Consider the following 18,824-nt stretch of genomic DNA (forward strand, 5'->3'; position numbering starts at 1 on the left):
GTAAGAGTATGATATGCAGAGAAACTAATGACCTATCCAAATTAGAAACCTTTTCCATAATCAGATATCTCAAAGCAATAATAAGATATCTTTGAGCAGATACGATACTGATTTGTTGACATAAGTGCTTTAGGTAAATTGGTTTTCTAATCAGTATCGATTTGGACGAAATGCAGGGGTGGAGAAATGTATAGCCCTTTGAGTTGAAACAGACACAACCTCAAAAAACTTAGCACATATATTTTCTTTTTTTCCCAATTTACTGGGATATAGTTGACATTTAACGTTGTATAAGTTTAAGGTATGTAAGTATTGCTTACACATAGGTGTTGCAAAATGATTACCCCTTTAGCCTAAGCTAACACCTGCATCAATCCTGATACATAATTATCATCTCTTTTTTATAGTGACAACATTTAAGATGTATTCTCTTGGGAACTTTTAAGTATGTAATACAGTGTGATTAACTATAATCACTATGCTGTATTTTAGATCCCCTGAACTTACTCATCTTAGAGCTGGGAGTTTATACTCTTTGATCAACATCTCTTCTTCTCCGACCCCCCACCCCAGTCCCTGATAACCGTCATTCCAGTTTCTGTTTCTATGTATTTGGCATTTTTAGATTTCACATATAAGTTGATATCATACTGTGTTTGTCTTTCTCTGACTTGTTTCATTTAGTATAATGTCCTCAAGGTCCATCCATGTAGTTGCAAATGGCTGGATATCCTTCTTTCTGATGGCTGAATAATACCTCATTGTGTGTGTGTGTGTGTGTGTGTGTGTGTAAATATACATATATATATTTTTTCTTTTCTTTTCTTTTCTTTTTTTTTTTTTTTACAAACCACATCACCTTTGACCATCTATTAGTGAATACTTAGGTTCTTTCTAGAACTTGGCTATTGTGAACAATGCTGCAGTGAACATGGGTGGGTGTTCAGGCTCTTTGAGATCCCGTTTTTATGTCCTTTGGATAAATATCCAGAGGTGGGATTGCTGAATCATATCATAGTTCTATTTTTAAATCTTTGAGGAATCTCCACAGTGTTTTCCAGTACCGCACCAGTTTATATTTCTGCCAACCATGCACAAGGGTTCCATTTCCTCCACGGCTTTGCCAACGCTTGTTGTCTCATGGTTGTTGTTGTTTTTTTAAGGGGAGGTTTCTGATACAAACAGCAGCAACCTTTACTAAACGTTTACTTGCTAATTGTGGCAAGTGCTTTTTATTTCTTATTTATCCATTTATTTTATTGAAGTATAGTTGACATACAGCATTATAATAGTTTCAAGTATACAACATAGTGATTTGACAGTTCTATACCTTAAGCAGTGGTCATCATGGTAAGTATAGTTACCATTTGTTACTATACAAAGTTTTACATTATTATTGACTATATTCACTATGCTATATGTATATTTTTATCTCTTGTCTTTTTGATGATAGCCATTTTAGCAGGTGTAAGGCAGTATCTCATTGTGTTTTTTTGATTTGCATTTCCCTGTAATTAGTCATGTGGAGCACCTTTTCATGTTCCTGTTGGCCATTTTTATGTCTTTGGAAAAATGTCTATTCAGTTTTTCTGCCCATTTTTCCATCAGATTCTTTTTTCTTTCTTTTCTTTTCTCTCTCTCTCTCTCTCTCTCTTTTTTTTTTTTTTACTGTTGAGTGGTATGAGCTCTTTATATGTTTTGGATATTAACCCCCTGTCAGATATATACTTTGCAAGTATTTTCTCCCATTCTTTGAGTTGCCTTTTCATTTTGTTGATGGTTTCCTTTGCTGTGCTGAAGCTTATTTTTATTAATTAGTCAATTAATTTGGGGGGAGAGAGTGAGAGCATGAGCTTGGGAAAGGGAGGGAGGGAATCTTAAGCAGGCTCTATAGCCAGCATGGAACCTAAGGTGGGGCTTGATCTCATGACCCTGATACCATGACCTGACCCAAAATCAGGAGTTGAAAACTGAATTCACTGAGCCACCCAGGTTCTCCTGTGCTGAAGCTTTTTAGTTTGATGTAGTCCTGCTTGTTTGTTTTTGCTTTTATTTCCCTTGCCTTTATCAGATCCAGAAAATCTTTGCCAAGACTGATGTCTAAAAACTTACCCTTATATTTTTTTTCCTGAGAGTTTATAGTTTTGGGTCTTACATTTAAGTCTTTAATCCATTTTGAGTTGATATTTGTGTGTGGAATAAGTTGGGGTCCAGTTTTCCAACACCATTTATTGAAAGAGCTTATCCATTCTCCATTGTATATTGTTGGCTTCTCCGTCATAAATTAACTGATGATACATATATGTTTCTGGACTCTCTGTTCTGTTTCCCTGATCTGTGTGTCTGTTTTTATGCCAGTAGCATACAGTTTTGATTACTTTGAGTTTGAAATCAGTAGATATAATGCCTCCAGCTTTGGTCTTCTTTTTCAAGATAGCTTTGTCTATTTGCTGTCTTTTGTGGTTTCATATGAATTTTAGGACCGTTGTTTCCAGTTCTGTGGAAAAATGACACTGGAATTTTGATAGGATTGAATCAGAAAGTACATATTTTAATTTAGGAGCTTTTTGTTTGTTTGTTTTAGACATTGCTTCCAAATCATGTGTGCCATCCCGAAATTGTTTGGATTTATATGAAGAAATCCTGACTGAAGAAGGAACTGCAAAGGAGGCAACATATAATGATGTATGGTTTGCCAGAATTAAGGACAGTTATTTTACCTGTTGTAGCTTCTGAAGTTCAGGCGTCAGCTTACTATTAAACATTCTGTGTTTAAGTTGTAGCTCTCAGTCTAAAAGAATATTTAAGTCAGTCTCTGCCTTCAGATCTGCTTTTTAAAACAATCTTTTCTGAATGCTTGTCTAAATTTAGTTATAATTTTGGTTGATTAAATTTAAGTGTCTGAATATATAAAACCTCAACAGGCAATCAGTATAATAAAACATTTTATCTTTTCATGATTTGTTCTAAGTTTTAAAATGTCCCAAGACTTAATTCAGACAAATTTCTTTCTCCCTTGAATTTTAAGGTCTGGATTGAATGTGAAACTGAACAAAATAAGTTTTTGGTTGGGACAATTTTTAGAACTAGTAATTTTACTAAATATCTGTTAGTAGAATAGACCTTGTCTATCCTTCATAGTGGGTTGATTTTCTAAATTTTAAAATATTCTGAAATGTCACTTAAGCTAAGAAAATAATTTAGAATGATGCTTAAGTTAATCTTTTTCTATCTTACAGTTGCAAGTAGAATATGGTAAATGTCAGCTGCAAATGAAAGAGCTGATGAAAAAGTTTAAGGAAATACAGACACAGGTAGGATTATAGTGAATATTTTTGCCTTTTTGTTTTTGTTTTTACTGCTCCAGTCAATGAGAGAGAAACTTTACTGAGGCCCTAGGGCTTTTTTTTAAAATTTTAAGTCAAAATGTGTTAAATTGATTTTGTTAGAAATTAAGATGCTAAATTGTTGGCATTTTATAAGGAAACTCTTTTTTTAGTGTTAAATGAAACAGCAAATCTGGCAAAACATGCATTATTTCCTGTGTCAAGAAAACTAATACAAGAAAATGGATTGATGTGTTAAATGACATTTATGTAAAGGTCTATTAGACTAGTTAACAGTTAGATAATGGAAAATTAATGGAGATGGTATCAGGTGGTTTGAAAGAGATTGGTTTGAGGAGCAAAATTTAGAATGGCCGTTGGGAGAAAATGGTGATGCCTTCACAATTTTTGCAAGAGTGACTTTTTTTGTGAACGTGATATAGCATACAGGAATGTCATGTCTTGTTCTGGTTTTTATTTATTATTATTTTTTTTTGGTAAAGTTGTTTCTCTTTGTTTCCCTTTTCCCCAAAGAACCATTTAGTACTATTAAATTCATTCTTTGTTCATCCTGGGTTTGGTACATTGTTACAAGTTAAACTTAAGTTGTTAAATATAATAAAATTTTACCATTTTTATTTTCAATTTTCAAGATAATGACCCAGGCAGAACTTTCTTGTCTTTTTATTGAACTTTTTTTTTTTTTTTTTAAGATTCTATTTATTTATTTGCCAGAGAGAGTCAGAGATAGACAGCACGAGCAGGCAGGGGGAGCAGCAGGCAGAGGAAGAAGCAGGCTCCCCACTGAGCAGGGAGCCTGTTGTGGGACTTAATCCCAGGACTCTGGGATCATGACCTGGGCCAAAAGCAGATGCCCAACTGACTGAGCCACCCAGACATCCCTTTATTGAACTTTTTATTGCCTTTTCATTCTGAACCCTGTTTTAAGTAGTTTCAGTTGGACTGGCCTTGCTCTGGTGCCATTCATCTTTGAATCTCTGCTGTATAATGAGCATAATAGTGCTTCTCATCAGACTTTTTTGAGAATTACATAAGATAAAAAGTGTGTTGCCTGGCATGTAGTTAGAGCATTCAGTAATCATCAGCTGTATTATATAAGTTAATAATCCTGTAGACATATACTTTATTTCTGTATGTACTTTAAATGTATTTTATGGTGTTTAGAATTTCAGCTTAAAAAATGAAAACCAATCTCTTAAGAAGAATATTTCAGCACTTATCAAAACCGCTAGAGTGGAAATAAATCGCAAAGATGAAGAAATAAATAATCTTCACCAAAGGTACAATTGAAGGGTGTGAATCTGTGTATAAATCACTTGGGTGTTGATATGTGGACTATGTTAAACTTTTGAGTGGAAAGATAGGAAAACCATGCATTAAGTATTTAAGGTTTTACTCTAAGTGACTAATGTTTCCTCTCTCTTTGAAATTTTGGTTGGTCAGTATTCTCCAGAGAACTTCTTACCTCTCTACTTTCTTTCCACAGCCAGACCTCCAGAGCAGTTATCTAAACTTGCTGTCTTCATTTTCTGTTTCTACTCACCTTTGACTCCTTTTCACACTGATTTCTGCTTCCATCGGTACACCAAAACAGTTGTCATTTTGGTCAACGGTGACTGCCATTAAGTCCATCAAACAGTTTTGACTTCTGATTTTAATTTGCCCTCACATTGACATACTTGACTTCCTTTCTTTGAAATAGTCTCTTGCTTTGGCTTTCATGATTCTTAGTTTTCTTCCTAACTTGGGGTTTATTCTCTCATACGTCATGAGGTTGGAATTCTGCAAAGTCCAAACCTGTGTTTTTTCCTTTCTCCATCAGTATTTTTATATGAGGTAATCTCACTCATACAGGGTCAGTTCCATTTATATGCAGATAACTACTTCACATCTGTACAGAATTTTCAGAATTACCTCATCCAAAATGGAATTTATGATCAAACCTCTTCCATGTTTCCCACCTCAGTGGATTCCCCATCATTTATTCAGCTGGTGCAGGCCAGAGACCTAGAGGTAGAATGACAATTTATTGCCCATACCAGGACCCTTCTGAGAGTAGAAGTGAGTGCTATTAATAACTGCAGTGAGATTGCTTGGCAAACTGGGCCACATAGTCACTGTGCCTAGATGTCATTGACACTTACCTCTCTAATCATCTCTCACATCTAAATTCATTACCATGTCCTGCTGATTTTTATGTCTTTATAATCTCTCTAATTATTATTTCTCATCATTTCTCCCATTATTGCTACCTGTCAACTCTTATCAGTCAGTAGTCTTTGTGCTGGTATCTCTGCATCCGTTCTTGGTCTTTCGGGCCTTTGGTTTGTCTTTTATCAGTATTAAAGCTGCAGATAGGACACTGTTTTTTAATTTTTTATGATTAATTTTATTATTTTATTTTGTTTTGTTTTATTTTTTTAGAGGGGGAGAGAGGATGGAAGGGGAGGGGTGGAGGAAGAGGAAGGAAGAGAATCTTTTTTTTTTTTTTTTTTGAAGGAAGAGAATCTTAAGTAGGCTCCCTGCTGAGTGCGGAGCCTGACATGGGGCCTAGTCTCACAACCCTGAGATGATGACCTGAGCCGAAATTAAGAGTCAGATGCTTAACCTACTAAGCTACCCAGGTGCCCCCAGATAGGATACTTTTTAAAATCACAAGTCTGGACACTTCACTATCATAGAATTATCTCACTCTTCACAATATGGTCCTAAACTAGTTTTCAGGCCTTGCCTTCAGCATTTACCTTTGTCCTAGGTGTCACAGCTCTGATAGGTCTCTGGCATTCTTTTGGTTCCTTGGATGTACCGTGAGCTCTGCCTTTGTGTAGACTGTTTCCACTGCCTGGAAGTCTCCTCTCCACCTGCTAAAAACCAACTCATTTTCGCAGGGGTATTAGTCTGTTATCCCTGAATAGGTCAGATTTCTCTTTTGTGGCTTCATGTATACTTGGAGGTTTTTGTTTTTTTTTTTAAAGATCTTATTTATTTATTTGACAGAGAGAGATCACAAGTAGATGGAGAGGCAGGCAGAGAGAGAGAGAGAGAGGGAAGCAGGCTCCCTGCTGAGGGGGCGGGACTCGATCCCAGGACCCCGAGATCATGACCTGAGCCGAAGGCAGCGGCTCAACCCACTGAGCCACCCAGGCGCCCTACTTGGAGTTTTTAAAATCAGTAATGGAATTACTTGTTTAGTTTTTTTTTTTCTTCTTCTTCTTTTTTTTTTTTTTAAAGATTTTATTTATTTATTGACAGAGATCACAAGTAGGCAGAGAGGCAGGCAGAGAGAGGGGAAGGGAAGCAGGCTCCCTGCTGAGCAGAGACCCCCCCGCCCCAGACCGTCCCCCCCACCCCATGTGGGGCTCCATCCCAGGATCCTAGGATGGTGACCTGAGCTGAAAGCAGAGGCTTTAACCCACGGAGCCACCCAAGTGCCCCTAGTATCTTCTTCTTATCTCCATGTTATCTCTTAAAAGCCCTGTGGGCTAGAACTTTCTTTTAGTATCTGTCTTTTCACTGAACTGTAAGCTTCATGGAGCAGGGACTATGTCTGTGTATCTTCACCATTTTATCAAGAGCCTGGCTCAGAGCCTAGCACATGGCAGACAGTCAATAAATGATTGACGAGTGAGAGAAAATAATCTTATGTGTGGACTGTATGGCATCATAAAGGACTTCAGGCCTCTTGAAAATGAAGATGGCTGTGTGTTTACTAACCTAAATCCCATCAGTGCAACTGGTGTAAGATTGCTTCCTGAAATATTGGGGAAATTTTATACATTTTTGGATCTTTTATGGGTGGGGTGTCATGTTTGAACAGGGTGGAAAGAGCAACTGGGTGAATAAATGAAAGTTATGTCATTAGATTGATTGATGTGGTTATATATTATCTAATAAATATTCTGCCAGATATTTTCACTTTATAATTGTGAACTATATTTGGTATTCTAATGGTAAGTGTTTATCATTTGGTTGAAACATCATGTTTAATAGAAAAATTAGAAATAACATAAGATGAAAGTTTAAGAGTATGCATTCTGGAAATTATATTATGTGAAGGTTTATTTTAAAAGAAAACTTTTCTTTAAAAAGCTTATTTATTTAAGTAATCTGTATACCCATCCTAGGGCTCAAACTCATGACCATGAGATCAAGAGTTGCACTTCTGACTGAGCTACCTAGGTACCTCTTAAAATAAAACTTTTGATAGCATTTTATCTAGGAAGGAACTATACTAAATATGTATTATGAGCTCTGTGGGTTAGAACTATCTTTTTTTTTTTTTTAAAGATTTTATTTATTTGAGAGAGAGACAGTGAGAGAGAGCATGAGCGAGGAGAAGGTCAGAGAGAAGCAGACTCCCCGTGGAGCTGGGAGCCCGATGTGGGACTCGATCCTGGTACTCCAGGATCACGACCCGAGCCGAAGGCAGTCCAACCAACTGAGCCACCCAGGCGTCCCTAGAACTATCTTTTAGGAGCTTATAGTTTAATAGTTTATAGGTTTAATAAGTATGACATACATAACACATATGTCCTTTGTCAAATATGAGTTCTTTGTTGGATAAATTTATTGTGAACATCTGCCATTCTGTGATTTGTCTATCGCTCATTATTGTGTCTTATGAGGAATAGAAGTTTTTAATTTAAGTAATTTTTATTTTATTTTATTTTTTTGGTGGGCAGCAAAGCAAGGTTTATTGAGTGGAAATAAAGTGATAATACAAAGCTCTTGAGAAGGGAGGGAACCCAAGAGGGTTGCCCAGAAGTTTTTAATTTTAGTGATGTTTAGTTTGTCAGATGTTTTTCTTTTATGGTTAGTGTTTTTTATGTTCATCTTTCCCTAGTGGAAGGTATCTTCTAATTGTTTTTTGAGCTAAGATCTTTATTAGTTTCCTAAGGCTGCTTTAACAAATGACCACAAACTGGGTAGCTTAATAAATATTGTTATTTAAATTTATTGTTTCATAGTCCTGGAACCTAGAAATCCAAGATCAAGGTGTTAGCAGGATTGATTCCTTTTGGGGGCTATGTGTAGAAGGATCTGTTCCAGGCCTCTTTTCTTGGCTTGTAAATGGTTGCTTTCTTCCTGTGTCTCTTCCTGTTGCTTTTATTTTCCACATAGCTCTGTGTCCAAATTTCCCTTTTCTTTTTTAAAATATTTATTTATTTATTGGAGAGAGAGAGAGAGAGAGAAAGGGAGAGAGCATGAGAGGGGTAAGGGTCAGAGGGAGAAGCAGACTCCCTGCTGAGCAGGGAGCCCGATGTGGGACTCGATCCCTGGACGCCAGGATCATGACCTGAGCCGAAGGCAGCTGCTCAACCAACTGAGCCACCCAGGTGCCCCAAATTTCCCTTTTCTATAGGAATACTAGTCATAGTGGATTAGGGCCCACCCTAGTGGCCTCTCTTTAACTTGATTGCCTTTAGAAAGACCCTGTCCTCAAATAAAGGCACACTGAGATACTGAAAGTTCAGCATAAGAATTTGGGGGGGGGGGGCGGCGGCACAATTTAACCCATAACAAGATCCATATAAAATGTACATACTGTTTTAGGTTGTATGTCACCCATGTCCTCTTTTGTTTTATAAAAATCTCCCCTTATTCCTGAGTCTTTTAAGCTTTGGTGTTCTCTATACATTTAGTACTGATTAGGAATACATTTATGGAGATTCAGGGAAGTTACAGAAGTTCAGGAAGATGTATTACAAGGAACCAAAATGAGCTATTTGCATTTTATTATTAGGAAAACTTCCAGTTTTCTGGAACACTACTATAAAACCTTAAGACTTAGGCTTTTGTTGTTGTTGTTAAACAATAAGTACATGCCATTCCCCTAAGAAAGAATTCTCTTTATTTTTGCATAGTATGTGACACTTTAAGATGGGTATTGATGCTTTGGTATACAGTGGAATTGTATGTGAAATAGAAAACTGGGGTAGAGAGCTCCATTGAACTCTATGATTATCTGTGTTGTCTGGCATTGTTTTACTTTTCCTTCTGTTTTAGTTGCTCTAGAGTGAGTGAGGACAAGAAAATAATGTCACTTGTTCTAAAAGAAATGAATCTGTGGTTAGTTTGGGAGTGGTCTCCCTGTGGTGAGGGAAGTCTGGAAGACATTGATTAAGTGCTGGGATAGAATGGAGAGGTCCTTCAAACTTTGAGCAAAACAACTAAAAGGGAGTTTCCTTATTTTAAAAATGGGCCCATTTAGTTGGAAGCTGGTAAGCGTCACTCACGTCTTTATATGAAATAAAATTAATTTTGCCAGTATGTGGGGCCTGACTTTTAAAGTGTTTTGCATGTGATTAAAATCTGGATTATTAACAAGAAATTAACTTTGGTTTTTGTTGTTAATTTCTATTTCTTAATAGATTGTCCGAGTTCTCACATTTTCGAAATAATCACAGAACTGCAAGGATAGCAGATATAGTTAAAACAAAAGATCTTAAATCCAGATCTCCCCATTTGGATGATTGTTCAAAGACTGATCTCAGAGTGAAAAGTGATGTTTCTAAAGATGGACATCATAGCACTTCACTGCCAAATCCCGAAAAGGAAGGAAAATCATATTGTGAAAAAAAGAGCACTTTGTATTTGCCTCCATCTATTGAAAAACACTGCACCAATGGCATTTGGTCACGTTCCCATTATCAGGTTGGTGAGAGTATTTCAAGTGAAGATAATAGAAGAGGGAGAAAAGATATTAGACATAGCCAATATAGCAGAGGAACTGATAGAATACGGAAAGACTTAAATATTAGTTGTGGTGATGGTGAACCGAGGAACATAGAAACTAGTCAAAGGCTACAAGGACGTCCTGAGAAATATGGTAAAGGTGAACCAAAGGCTGAAAGCAAAAATTCAAAATTCAAAAGTAACACGAGTAACACGGATTTGGATTATAAAAATGAACGAATTAGCTCTTCTTGGGAGAAAGAGACCTTTAGAGAAAGGTCATACACTCGAATGGACTCTCAAAGTGACAAAAAACTAGAAAGACAAAGTGAAAGATCACAAAATACAAATAGAAAAGAACTTAAGTCACAAGACAAAGAAGAAAGAAAAGCTGATCAAAAATCTAAATCTGTAGTAAAAGACCAGGATCTCTGGAGAAGATCTGAACGAGCATCACTTCCTCATTCCAAGAGTGAAATAAAATCTTCTCATAATTCAAGTAAATACCATCTAGAAGAGAGAAGAGGAAGGGAAGATTGTAAAAGAGATAGAGGTGTAAGTAATCATAGTTTTCAAGAAGGAAGATGTCCATCCTTTCTTTCATCCAGTAGAACTCATAAACACATTGACTCTAAGGAAGTTGATGCTACGCATCAATGGGAAAATACACCTTTAAAAGCAGAATGGCATAGAACTGAAGATAAGAGGAAAAGAGAACGAGAAAGCAAAGAAGAAAGTAGGCATATAAGAAGTGAAAAAAGAACACCTACAGAACATTTGCAGAAGACTAACAAAGAAATTAAGAAAACCACTACTGATTTAAAGAGACAGAATGAGCCAAAAAGTGATAAAGGTGAAGTCTCTAACACTGATGTTTCTCAAGGAGCAGATAATAAAGAGCTTGTAATTAAAGCTGACATTGGTCCAAATGAAACAAAAAATAAAGACTTAAAATTGAGTTTTATGGAAAAATTGAACTTAACTCTTTCTCCTGCTAAAAAGCAGCCTGTTTCTCAGGATAACCACCATAAGATAACCAATATCCCCAAATCCAGTGGCATATGTGATTTGGAGTGCTTGGTGCAGGCGACAACAGTGACATGTGTTTCCTCTGTCAACGAACATACCACAGAGGAAACGGAATCCAAGTTGTCGGAACCAAAGGATGCTCTTGCAGCTATATCTGAAGTCAGGACCAGTAATCCAGAAAGGAAAATAGAAGAAGAAAACAGTTTGTTAGTTAAATCTGTTGAGAATACTGTGGATTGTGATGTGCCCATTTGTCATACAGAGACTTCTTTCTCAGCACCCATGGAAATGAAACAAACAGAATCCATGTTTCCATCATCAGCAGAAAAGGAACAAACCATTAATGATACCAGGGCAGCAGTTCCTGTAGTAATGGACATATTACAGACAAATGTTTCTCAAAACTTTGACTTGGAATTGGATACCAAAAAAAATGATGATGTGAATTCTTGTGTTTCTGGAGGTATGGGAATGAAAGAGGCTTTTTCAACAGAAGTAGCTGAATCCAGTGACAGCATTTTGCAGCCTTCAGTTGAAGAAACTGGCATTTTGCCAATAGCCCTTTCAGAAGATGGTAACCGCAAATTTGAGCCTTCTCTTGTAGATACACCACTGGTTGAAAGTAAGTCTTGTCGTTTGGAGCCTTCCTCACCTAAAGAGACACTAGAATCTTCACTTCAGCAGACTGAATTAATGGACAGCAAAACGGAAATCAGTGAAACAAACTCAGTATATAACGATGATGAGAATTCAGTTCTGAGCATTGACCTTAATCACCTGAGGCCTATTCCAGAAGCCATCAGTCCTCTGAATAGTCCAGTGAGACCTGTAGCAAAAGTTCTTAGATTGGAAAGCCCATCTCAAGTTCCATTATGTAATAACAGTCATAAAGGTAATAGTTTATATTATGTTCTATAACTTTATGTGAGAATGCAAAATACATAAGCAAGAAGAATTAGTGCCTTTTCTTTCTTTTCTTTTTTTAAGATTTTATTTATTTGACAGAGAGAAAGAGCGAGAGACTAAGCACAAGTAGGGGCAGCGGTAGCCAGAGGAAGAGGGAGAAGCAGGCTTCTCTCTGAGCAAGGAGCCTGATGCTGGACTGGATCCCAGAACCCTGGGATCATGACTTGAGCTGAAGGCAGACATTTAAGGGTGACTGAGCCACCCAGCTGTCCCAGTGCTCTTTTTTTTTTTTTTGTAACATAACTAAAATATTATTCAGACCCCTGTCGTTGATTTGAAATGTACATTGAGCCTTTCATCTAAATTTTGTTCTTTTTACAAAAAAGAGAGTATTAGGGCAGATTGTTTCAAATACTCTGCATGCTTTCAGAGTTTTGTTCAAAAGCCATCATCAAATGGTATAGAGTAGGTGGTGCTGCTAACATGAAGATACCCAAAGATACCCAAAGAGTTGGTTGGTTGATGGTTAGTCCGATGACCAAACTATATCATCACTGAGCACAAATTAAGACCAGTAAAGACATATGACATGATTAATTATTAGGCATTAACATTCTACTATTAAAAAAGCTATTAAAATAATGAATTGGGGGTGCCTGTGTAGCTCAGTCGATTAAGCATCTGACTCTTGATCTCAGCTCAGGTCTTGATCTCAGGGTTGTGAGTTCAAGCCCCACACTGGGTTCCACACTAAGTGTGAAGCCTACTTATAAAAAAAATGAATTGCCGCAGTTTATAAGTTTTTATTATATTTAGTATGGAAATCTCAAATGACCTAAGATTCTAGTCATGTGACTGTAATATATATTTCTCTTCCACAGATATATTTCCACCAAATTCAGCTCAGTCTACCTCCAAGAGCAAGTCTGATCTCAATAAGGAGAATCAGAAGCCAATTTGCAAGTCTGACAAATTTACAGATACAGACTCTCATAAGAACTCATCTTTAGATGAATTAGAAGAAGGAGAAATTATAAGCGACAATGAAAAATCTAAGCCACAAAAAAGTTTTGAAAAAAGTGCCACACCTAGAACTTCTGCTGAAGTACAGAGCACAAAAACTAGCCCAGGAAGTAGGAAAAGTACTCTGCATTTGGGTAAAGAGAGTAGAAAAACATCTTCTATAAAAATCCATCAGACCAAAAGCAAATGGAATAAAAGACGAAGTGACTCTAGCAGATCTTCAAAAACAGAGAAGAAGGACAAGACAATGAGTACCTCCAGCCTAGAAAAAATAGTTCCGATTATTGTTGCGCCCTCTTCTGTACGGGAGATTATGCACATGTTACGAATGATAAGGAAACATGTAAGGAAAAATTATATGAAATTTAAGGTAAAATTTTCTTTAATGCAATTCCATAGAATTATCGAGTCAGCAACTTTGAGTTTTACATCACTAATTAAACACCTTGACTTATCCAAAATCTCAAAGTCTGTGGCTACTTTACAGAATAATCTCTGTGATGTTATAGAATCCAAGCTTAAGCAAGTTAAGAAGAATGGCATTGTGGACCGTTTATTTGAACAGCAGCTACCAGATATGAAAAAAAAACTGTGGAAATTTGTAGATGAACAGCTGGATTATTTATTCGCAAAGCTTAAGAAAATCTTGGTAAAGTTTTGTGATTCCATAAACTTTGGCAGTGACAGTGATGAAGGAAAACGTGAGAAGATAAATAAAGAGAAAGCCCAGTATTCAAATGGTCAGAAGGGAAATGTGGACTGCTCCAGCAAGGAAATGCTGAAAGAGAAATCCCCCAAATCAGAAGATTCTGCTAATTGTAAGTCTTTACCAGGATGTAAAAAGTCTGAGGAAAAACATCAAGACCAAAATAATTTCAACATTAACACAGTAAAGCGTGACATTAAAAAAAGTTGTAACACTTCCTTCGATAATATTAAGAACTCTCAATCTGAAGAACACTCCTTGGAACCAAGCCGTCCCGGCATCCCAAAGCCAGGAAGAACTGAAGGCAACACCGTTGAAGACACGCAGACATCCCAGCATGCAGCTTTGAAGCCAGAACGCAGTTTCGAGATTCTCACTGAACAGCAAGCCTCTAGCCTTACTTTTAATTTAGTGAGCGATGCCCAGATGGGTGAAATATTTAAAAGTTTGTTACAGGGTTCTGACCTTTTAGATAACAGCGTTAATTGTAATGAAAAAAGTGAGTGGGAGTTAAAGACCCCAGAAAAACAGCTGTTGGAGAGTCTTAAGTGTGAATCTATACCAGCTTGTACAACCGATGAGCTAGTTTCAGGGGTGGTTTCTCCATGTCCTAAAATGATTAGTGATGATAATTGGTCATTATTATCATCTGAGAAAGGCCCTTCTCTGTCTTCAGGGCTTTCGTTGCCAGTTCACCCTGATGTGTTGGATGAAAGTTGCATGTTTGACGTGTCCACTAATATAGCTTTGAGTAAAGATAATGTGTGTGGTTCAGAAAAGAGCAAACCCTGCATTTCCTCCATACTTCTGGAAGACCTAGCAGTCTCTTTAACAGTGCCATCACCTCTGAAGTCAGACGGTCATCTCAGTTTCCTAAAGCCTGAAGTTTTGTCCAGTTCAACTCCTGAAGAAGTTATTAGTGCCCATTTTAGTGAGGATGCCTTACTTGAGGAAGAGGATGCGTCTGAACAAGATATTCATTTAGCTCTGGAGTCTGATAATTCAAGCAGCAAGTCAAGTTGTTCTTCATCATGGACAAGTCGGTCTGTTGCTCCAGGCTTTCAGTACCACCCCAACCTACCCATGCATGCTGTCATAATGGAAAAGTCCAATGATCATTTCATTGTGAAAATACGGCGGGCAGCACCATCTGCCTCCCCTAGTCTTAAACAGAATGCGGTGGCTGATGAGTCATTGGTATCTTTGCCTGGATTGGAAAAGGACGCTGATAAAGCGTCAGAGAAAGACTGTGTTTCATGTCAGAACGGAGTTTTTAAATCTGCGGAGGAACTAAATTCCGACAACAATGTTGATAGCCGTAAATCAGCCCATGAAGAACAGGACTCTATGATAGAAACACAGGTTCCCGATATTTATGAATTTCTTAAAGATGCTTCAGGTAAAGTGGGCCATAGTAATGAAGTGACTGATGAATGCTTTAAGTTGCACCAAGTATGGGAACCAAAAGTACCTGAAAGCATTGAAGAATTGCCTCCAATGGAGGAAATTTCACATTCTGTCGAGGCTCATCTTCCAAACACCTATATAGACCTCACGAAAGACTCAGTCACTGAGACCAAAAACTTGGGGGAATTCATAGAAGTAACGGTTTTAAATATTGATCAGTTGGGATGCTCTGAAGGCAGTTTGGAGCAGAGTGCTCAAATACTAGATGAAATGCAGCCCGATACTGTAGATGCTTTTATTGATTTGACACAAGATGTTTCAAGTGAGAGTAAAAACGGAGGGAACTGTTCTGCCTTAGCTGTTGAACACTTTGAGTGTCAGGTGATATGCGTAGATGAAGATAACTGTAAGGAAGAAAAGGTGCAAGTGGCAGACAGGCCTTTGGAATGCATTGTTGAGGAAACCTATATCGATTTGACCTCAGAACCTTCCAGTTCACGCGAAGTAAAAAAGGATGATTTAAAGTCAGAGCCGGCATCAAATTCTGATGATTCAGTATTGCCTGGAGCTTTGGATAATGCTCCTAAAAAGAGAAAAAACCTTTCTGATCTAAACCATTCTAATAAAAAGCAGAGGAAGGAAACAGACTTAAGCAGTAGGGAAAAGACCAAGAAAATTACCCAAGATTCTGGTGAGAATGCTGAAGCACACCGAAAGAAAGCCAATAAGAAAAAAGACCCTGCAGTGAACAAAGAACCCTCATCGTCAAGCCCAGGATTTAAGGATCCATCAGCAGCATCTGCCACATCTCCTAAAAGCCTTTCTGCAAAGAATGTTATTAAAAAGAAGGGAGAAATTATAGTTTTATGGACAAGGTAAGACTCTTGAGACTTTTAAGTCACCAGGAAATGTTGGCAGGCTAGACATCTGTTCTGTCATGTCACAGTTTTATCATCCCATCTGAAAATAAGGCAGGTGATGACATACTTCAGAAATGGCCAGAGTTGGTAGAAGATGCATTCTAGAGTACAGTTCAGCTGGAGTATGGAATGATCTAGAGCAGAGGCTCTTAACCAGGTTTGTGCATTAGCACCATGGATACAAGTTTTCACTTTTTTTTTTTTTTTAAATAGGCTCCATACTCAGCGTGGAGCTCAGTGTGGGGCTCCAACTCACGACTGTGAGATCAAGACCTGAGCTAAGTTGGTCACGTGACTTACTGAGCCAGCCAGCTGCTCCTGTTTTTTTGTTTTTGTGACATCACTTTTTTAACTAAAAATTCTTTGATTTGTAAGGAACTGGTATAACCACATTGTATTTTATTTTTTATTTTTTTAAGATTTTATCTATTTTTTTTTATTTGAAAGAGAGTGTGAGCATGGGGACGAGCAGAGGCAGAGGGACAAGCAGCCTCCGTGCTGAGTGCAGAGCCTGATGTCAGGCTCGATCCCACGACCCCAAGACTGACTGGAGCCGAAATTGAGTGTGATGCTCAAAACACTGAACCACCCAGGTGCCCTAGCATAAGCACATTTTATTTATTTTTATTTTTTAAAAGATTTTATGTATTTCTTTGATAGAGCACAAACAGGGGGAACAGCAGAGGAAGAGGGAGAAGCAGGCTCTCATGCTAAGCATGGAGTCTGATGTAAGGCTCAATCACAGGACCCTGGGATCATGACCTGAGCTGAAGGCAGATGCTTAACCAACTGAGGCACTCAGGCGCCCCATAACCAATTTTATTTTTATTTTATTTATTTTAAAAAATATTTTATTTATTTTAAAGATTTTATTTGTCGGCGGCGGGGGGCGGGGCACACGCAAGGGGAGTTGCAGGCAGAGGGAGAAGCAGACTCCCTGCTGAGCAAGAAGCCTGCTGTGGGACTTGATCCCAGGACTCTGGGATCATGACCCGAGCCAGAGGCAGACCCTTTGCTGACTGAGCCATCCAGGCGCTACCCCGTTCCCCCAATAGTCACATTTTAGAAAGGAAGAAGGACAGGTGGTGTGAGATAGGGCAGAAAGTGTGAGGCTTTGTAATTTGTATTCTCCCCTAAACTAGGAGTTTGAAAAAAGTTTCATTAATAGGTTGCACTTTGGATTCCTATGTGAACTTTTAAGAAATGCAGATTTAAAGACCCCATTTCAGACACAAATGTAACTGAAGTTGTGAACCACTGGACTAGAGGTTCATTGCTCCCCAGACTTATCTAGTATGCATAATGAGGGAAACTCAATCATACTGAAATTGGTGACCAGTTTTACTATTTTATTTTATTCTATTCTACTTAATTTTATTATATTTTATCTTTTAAGTAAGAGATTTGTTTATTTCAACCAAAACACTAGCTACCACAGAACACCACTAGCCTCTAAAGTACAGTCTGGGGGCATGCACGTTGGGGAACAGCTGGTGTTGGGAACACGTGGAGAGCCTGGCTCCCTAATATATTGAGAGCCCCACGTCTTCTCTCCCTTGTCACCCTGAACTTAGCTCAAGTCTCCAGAAACTGTCTCTTTGCTTTTGCTCTTAACCTCGGGCCCCAGATGTGCTCAAAGGTCTGAGGGAGCTCTGTAGCACTTGATCTTAGCCAAAAGGCCGAGAAGCGATAAGGGGGGAGCTCTGTAGCAAGCAACTTCCTGGTGACCAGTTTTGTTTAATATCACAGTCTTCCATGCCTTCCTTCTAGGTAATTTACAGATGGCAGAATAGGATCTCAGAGAGTATAACAACGCACTCTGGTTCAGACCATGTGGAAAAACAGGTCTGGCAATGAGAAGATCTGGATTCCATTTTACTTTTGGTGCTGCTGCTTATTAAGACTATGATCATGTTTGAGCCCTGGTTTTAAAAGTACTCCACAATTAAAGAGAGAATTTTGAAAAAAAATCTTTAATTTTGTCATTAGAAAAATAACTTTGTTTTAGAAAATTTTGGGAAATACCTGTGAGCCCAAACATCATCCATAATACTTCTCAGAGATCATCATTGTCCATATTTTGGTATATACATTTTTTCTTTTTTCTGTGGGTTTTAATAAAAATGTCACCTCCAGTTGTAGACATTAAGGCAGTGGAATTTTTGTTACTTTTCGGCTCTAATATGCAAAGGCTAAACAAATACCATTATTCTCTCTTCAGAAATGATGACCGGGAAATTTTATTGGAGTGTCAAAAAAGAGGGCCATCACTGAAAATATTTTCTTATTTAGCTGCCAAGTTGAATAAAGATCCGTATCAGGTAACTACCCAATTTTTGCATCTCTGTGGTTTTTACAAGTGTTGCTACTATAAATAGATTTAACTTTTGTCATGCTTAAAATATGTAGATATTTATTAGCTAACTTCTTTAACAGTATGGCTCTTTATGTATAACTGTTAAAAACTTAGTAAGGGGCACTTGGCTGGCTCAGTCAGTAGAGCACATGCCTCTATCTCAGGATTGTGAGTTTGAGCCTCACTTTGGGCATAGAGATTACTTAAGGAAATTAAAATTAAAAAAAAATAAAAAACTTGGTGATTATGGAAGAAGTTTGGAACAATTCTAATCTTTTTTCCTATTGTCTTACCATTTACCTATTTGATCTCAAGCTGTCTTGTAATGATGTTTGCTTGTTTAAGAAAGTTTAATGTCAAAAAATTAAACCTGTAATCACCTTTAGTATGAAGATACTTCATTTTTCCAAACATTACTTCATGTCTTTATTATTGAGGGCTATTTTCTCTTTCTC

At 37.6% G+C, this 18,824-nt stretch overlaps 1 protein-coding gene across 1 annotated transcript in view; it reads left to right on the forward strand.

Annotated features, from left to right (window-relative positions):
- Positions 1–18,824, forward strand: part of CASP8AP2 (caspase 8 associated protein 2) — a 33,261-nt gene that overhangs the window by 12,312 nt on the left and 2,125 nt on the right. The window contains exons 4-9 of the mRNA XM_047733597.1: positions 2,585–2,685; positions 3,240–3,314; positions 4,512–4,627; positions 9,719–11,943; positions 12,839–15,968; positions 18,235–18,334. Of these exons, the coding sequence (XP_047589553.1) occupies positions 2,585–2,685; positions 3,240–3,314; positions 4,512–4,627; positions 9,719–11,943; positions 12,839–15,968; positions 18,235–18,334 (5,747 nt within the window). The remainder of the gene's footprint in view (positions 1–2,584; positions 2,686–3,239; positions 3,315–4,511; positions 4,628–9,718; positions 11,944–12,838; positions 15,969–18,234; positions 18,335–18,824) is intronic.

Source organism: Lutra lutra, chromosome 6 (genome assembly GCF_902655055.1).
Source record: "Lutra lutra chromosome 6, mLutLut1.2, whole genome shotgun sequence".
Lineage (NCBI taxonomy): Eukaryota > Metazoa > Chordata > Mammalia > Carnivora > Mustelidae > Lutra > Lutra lutra.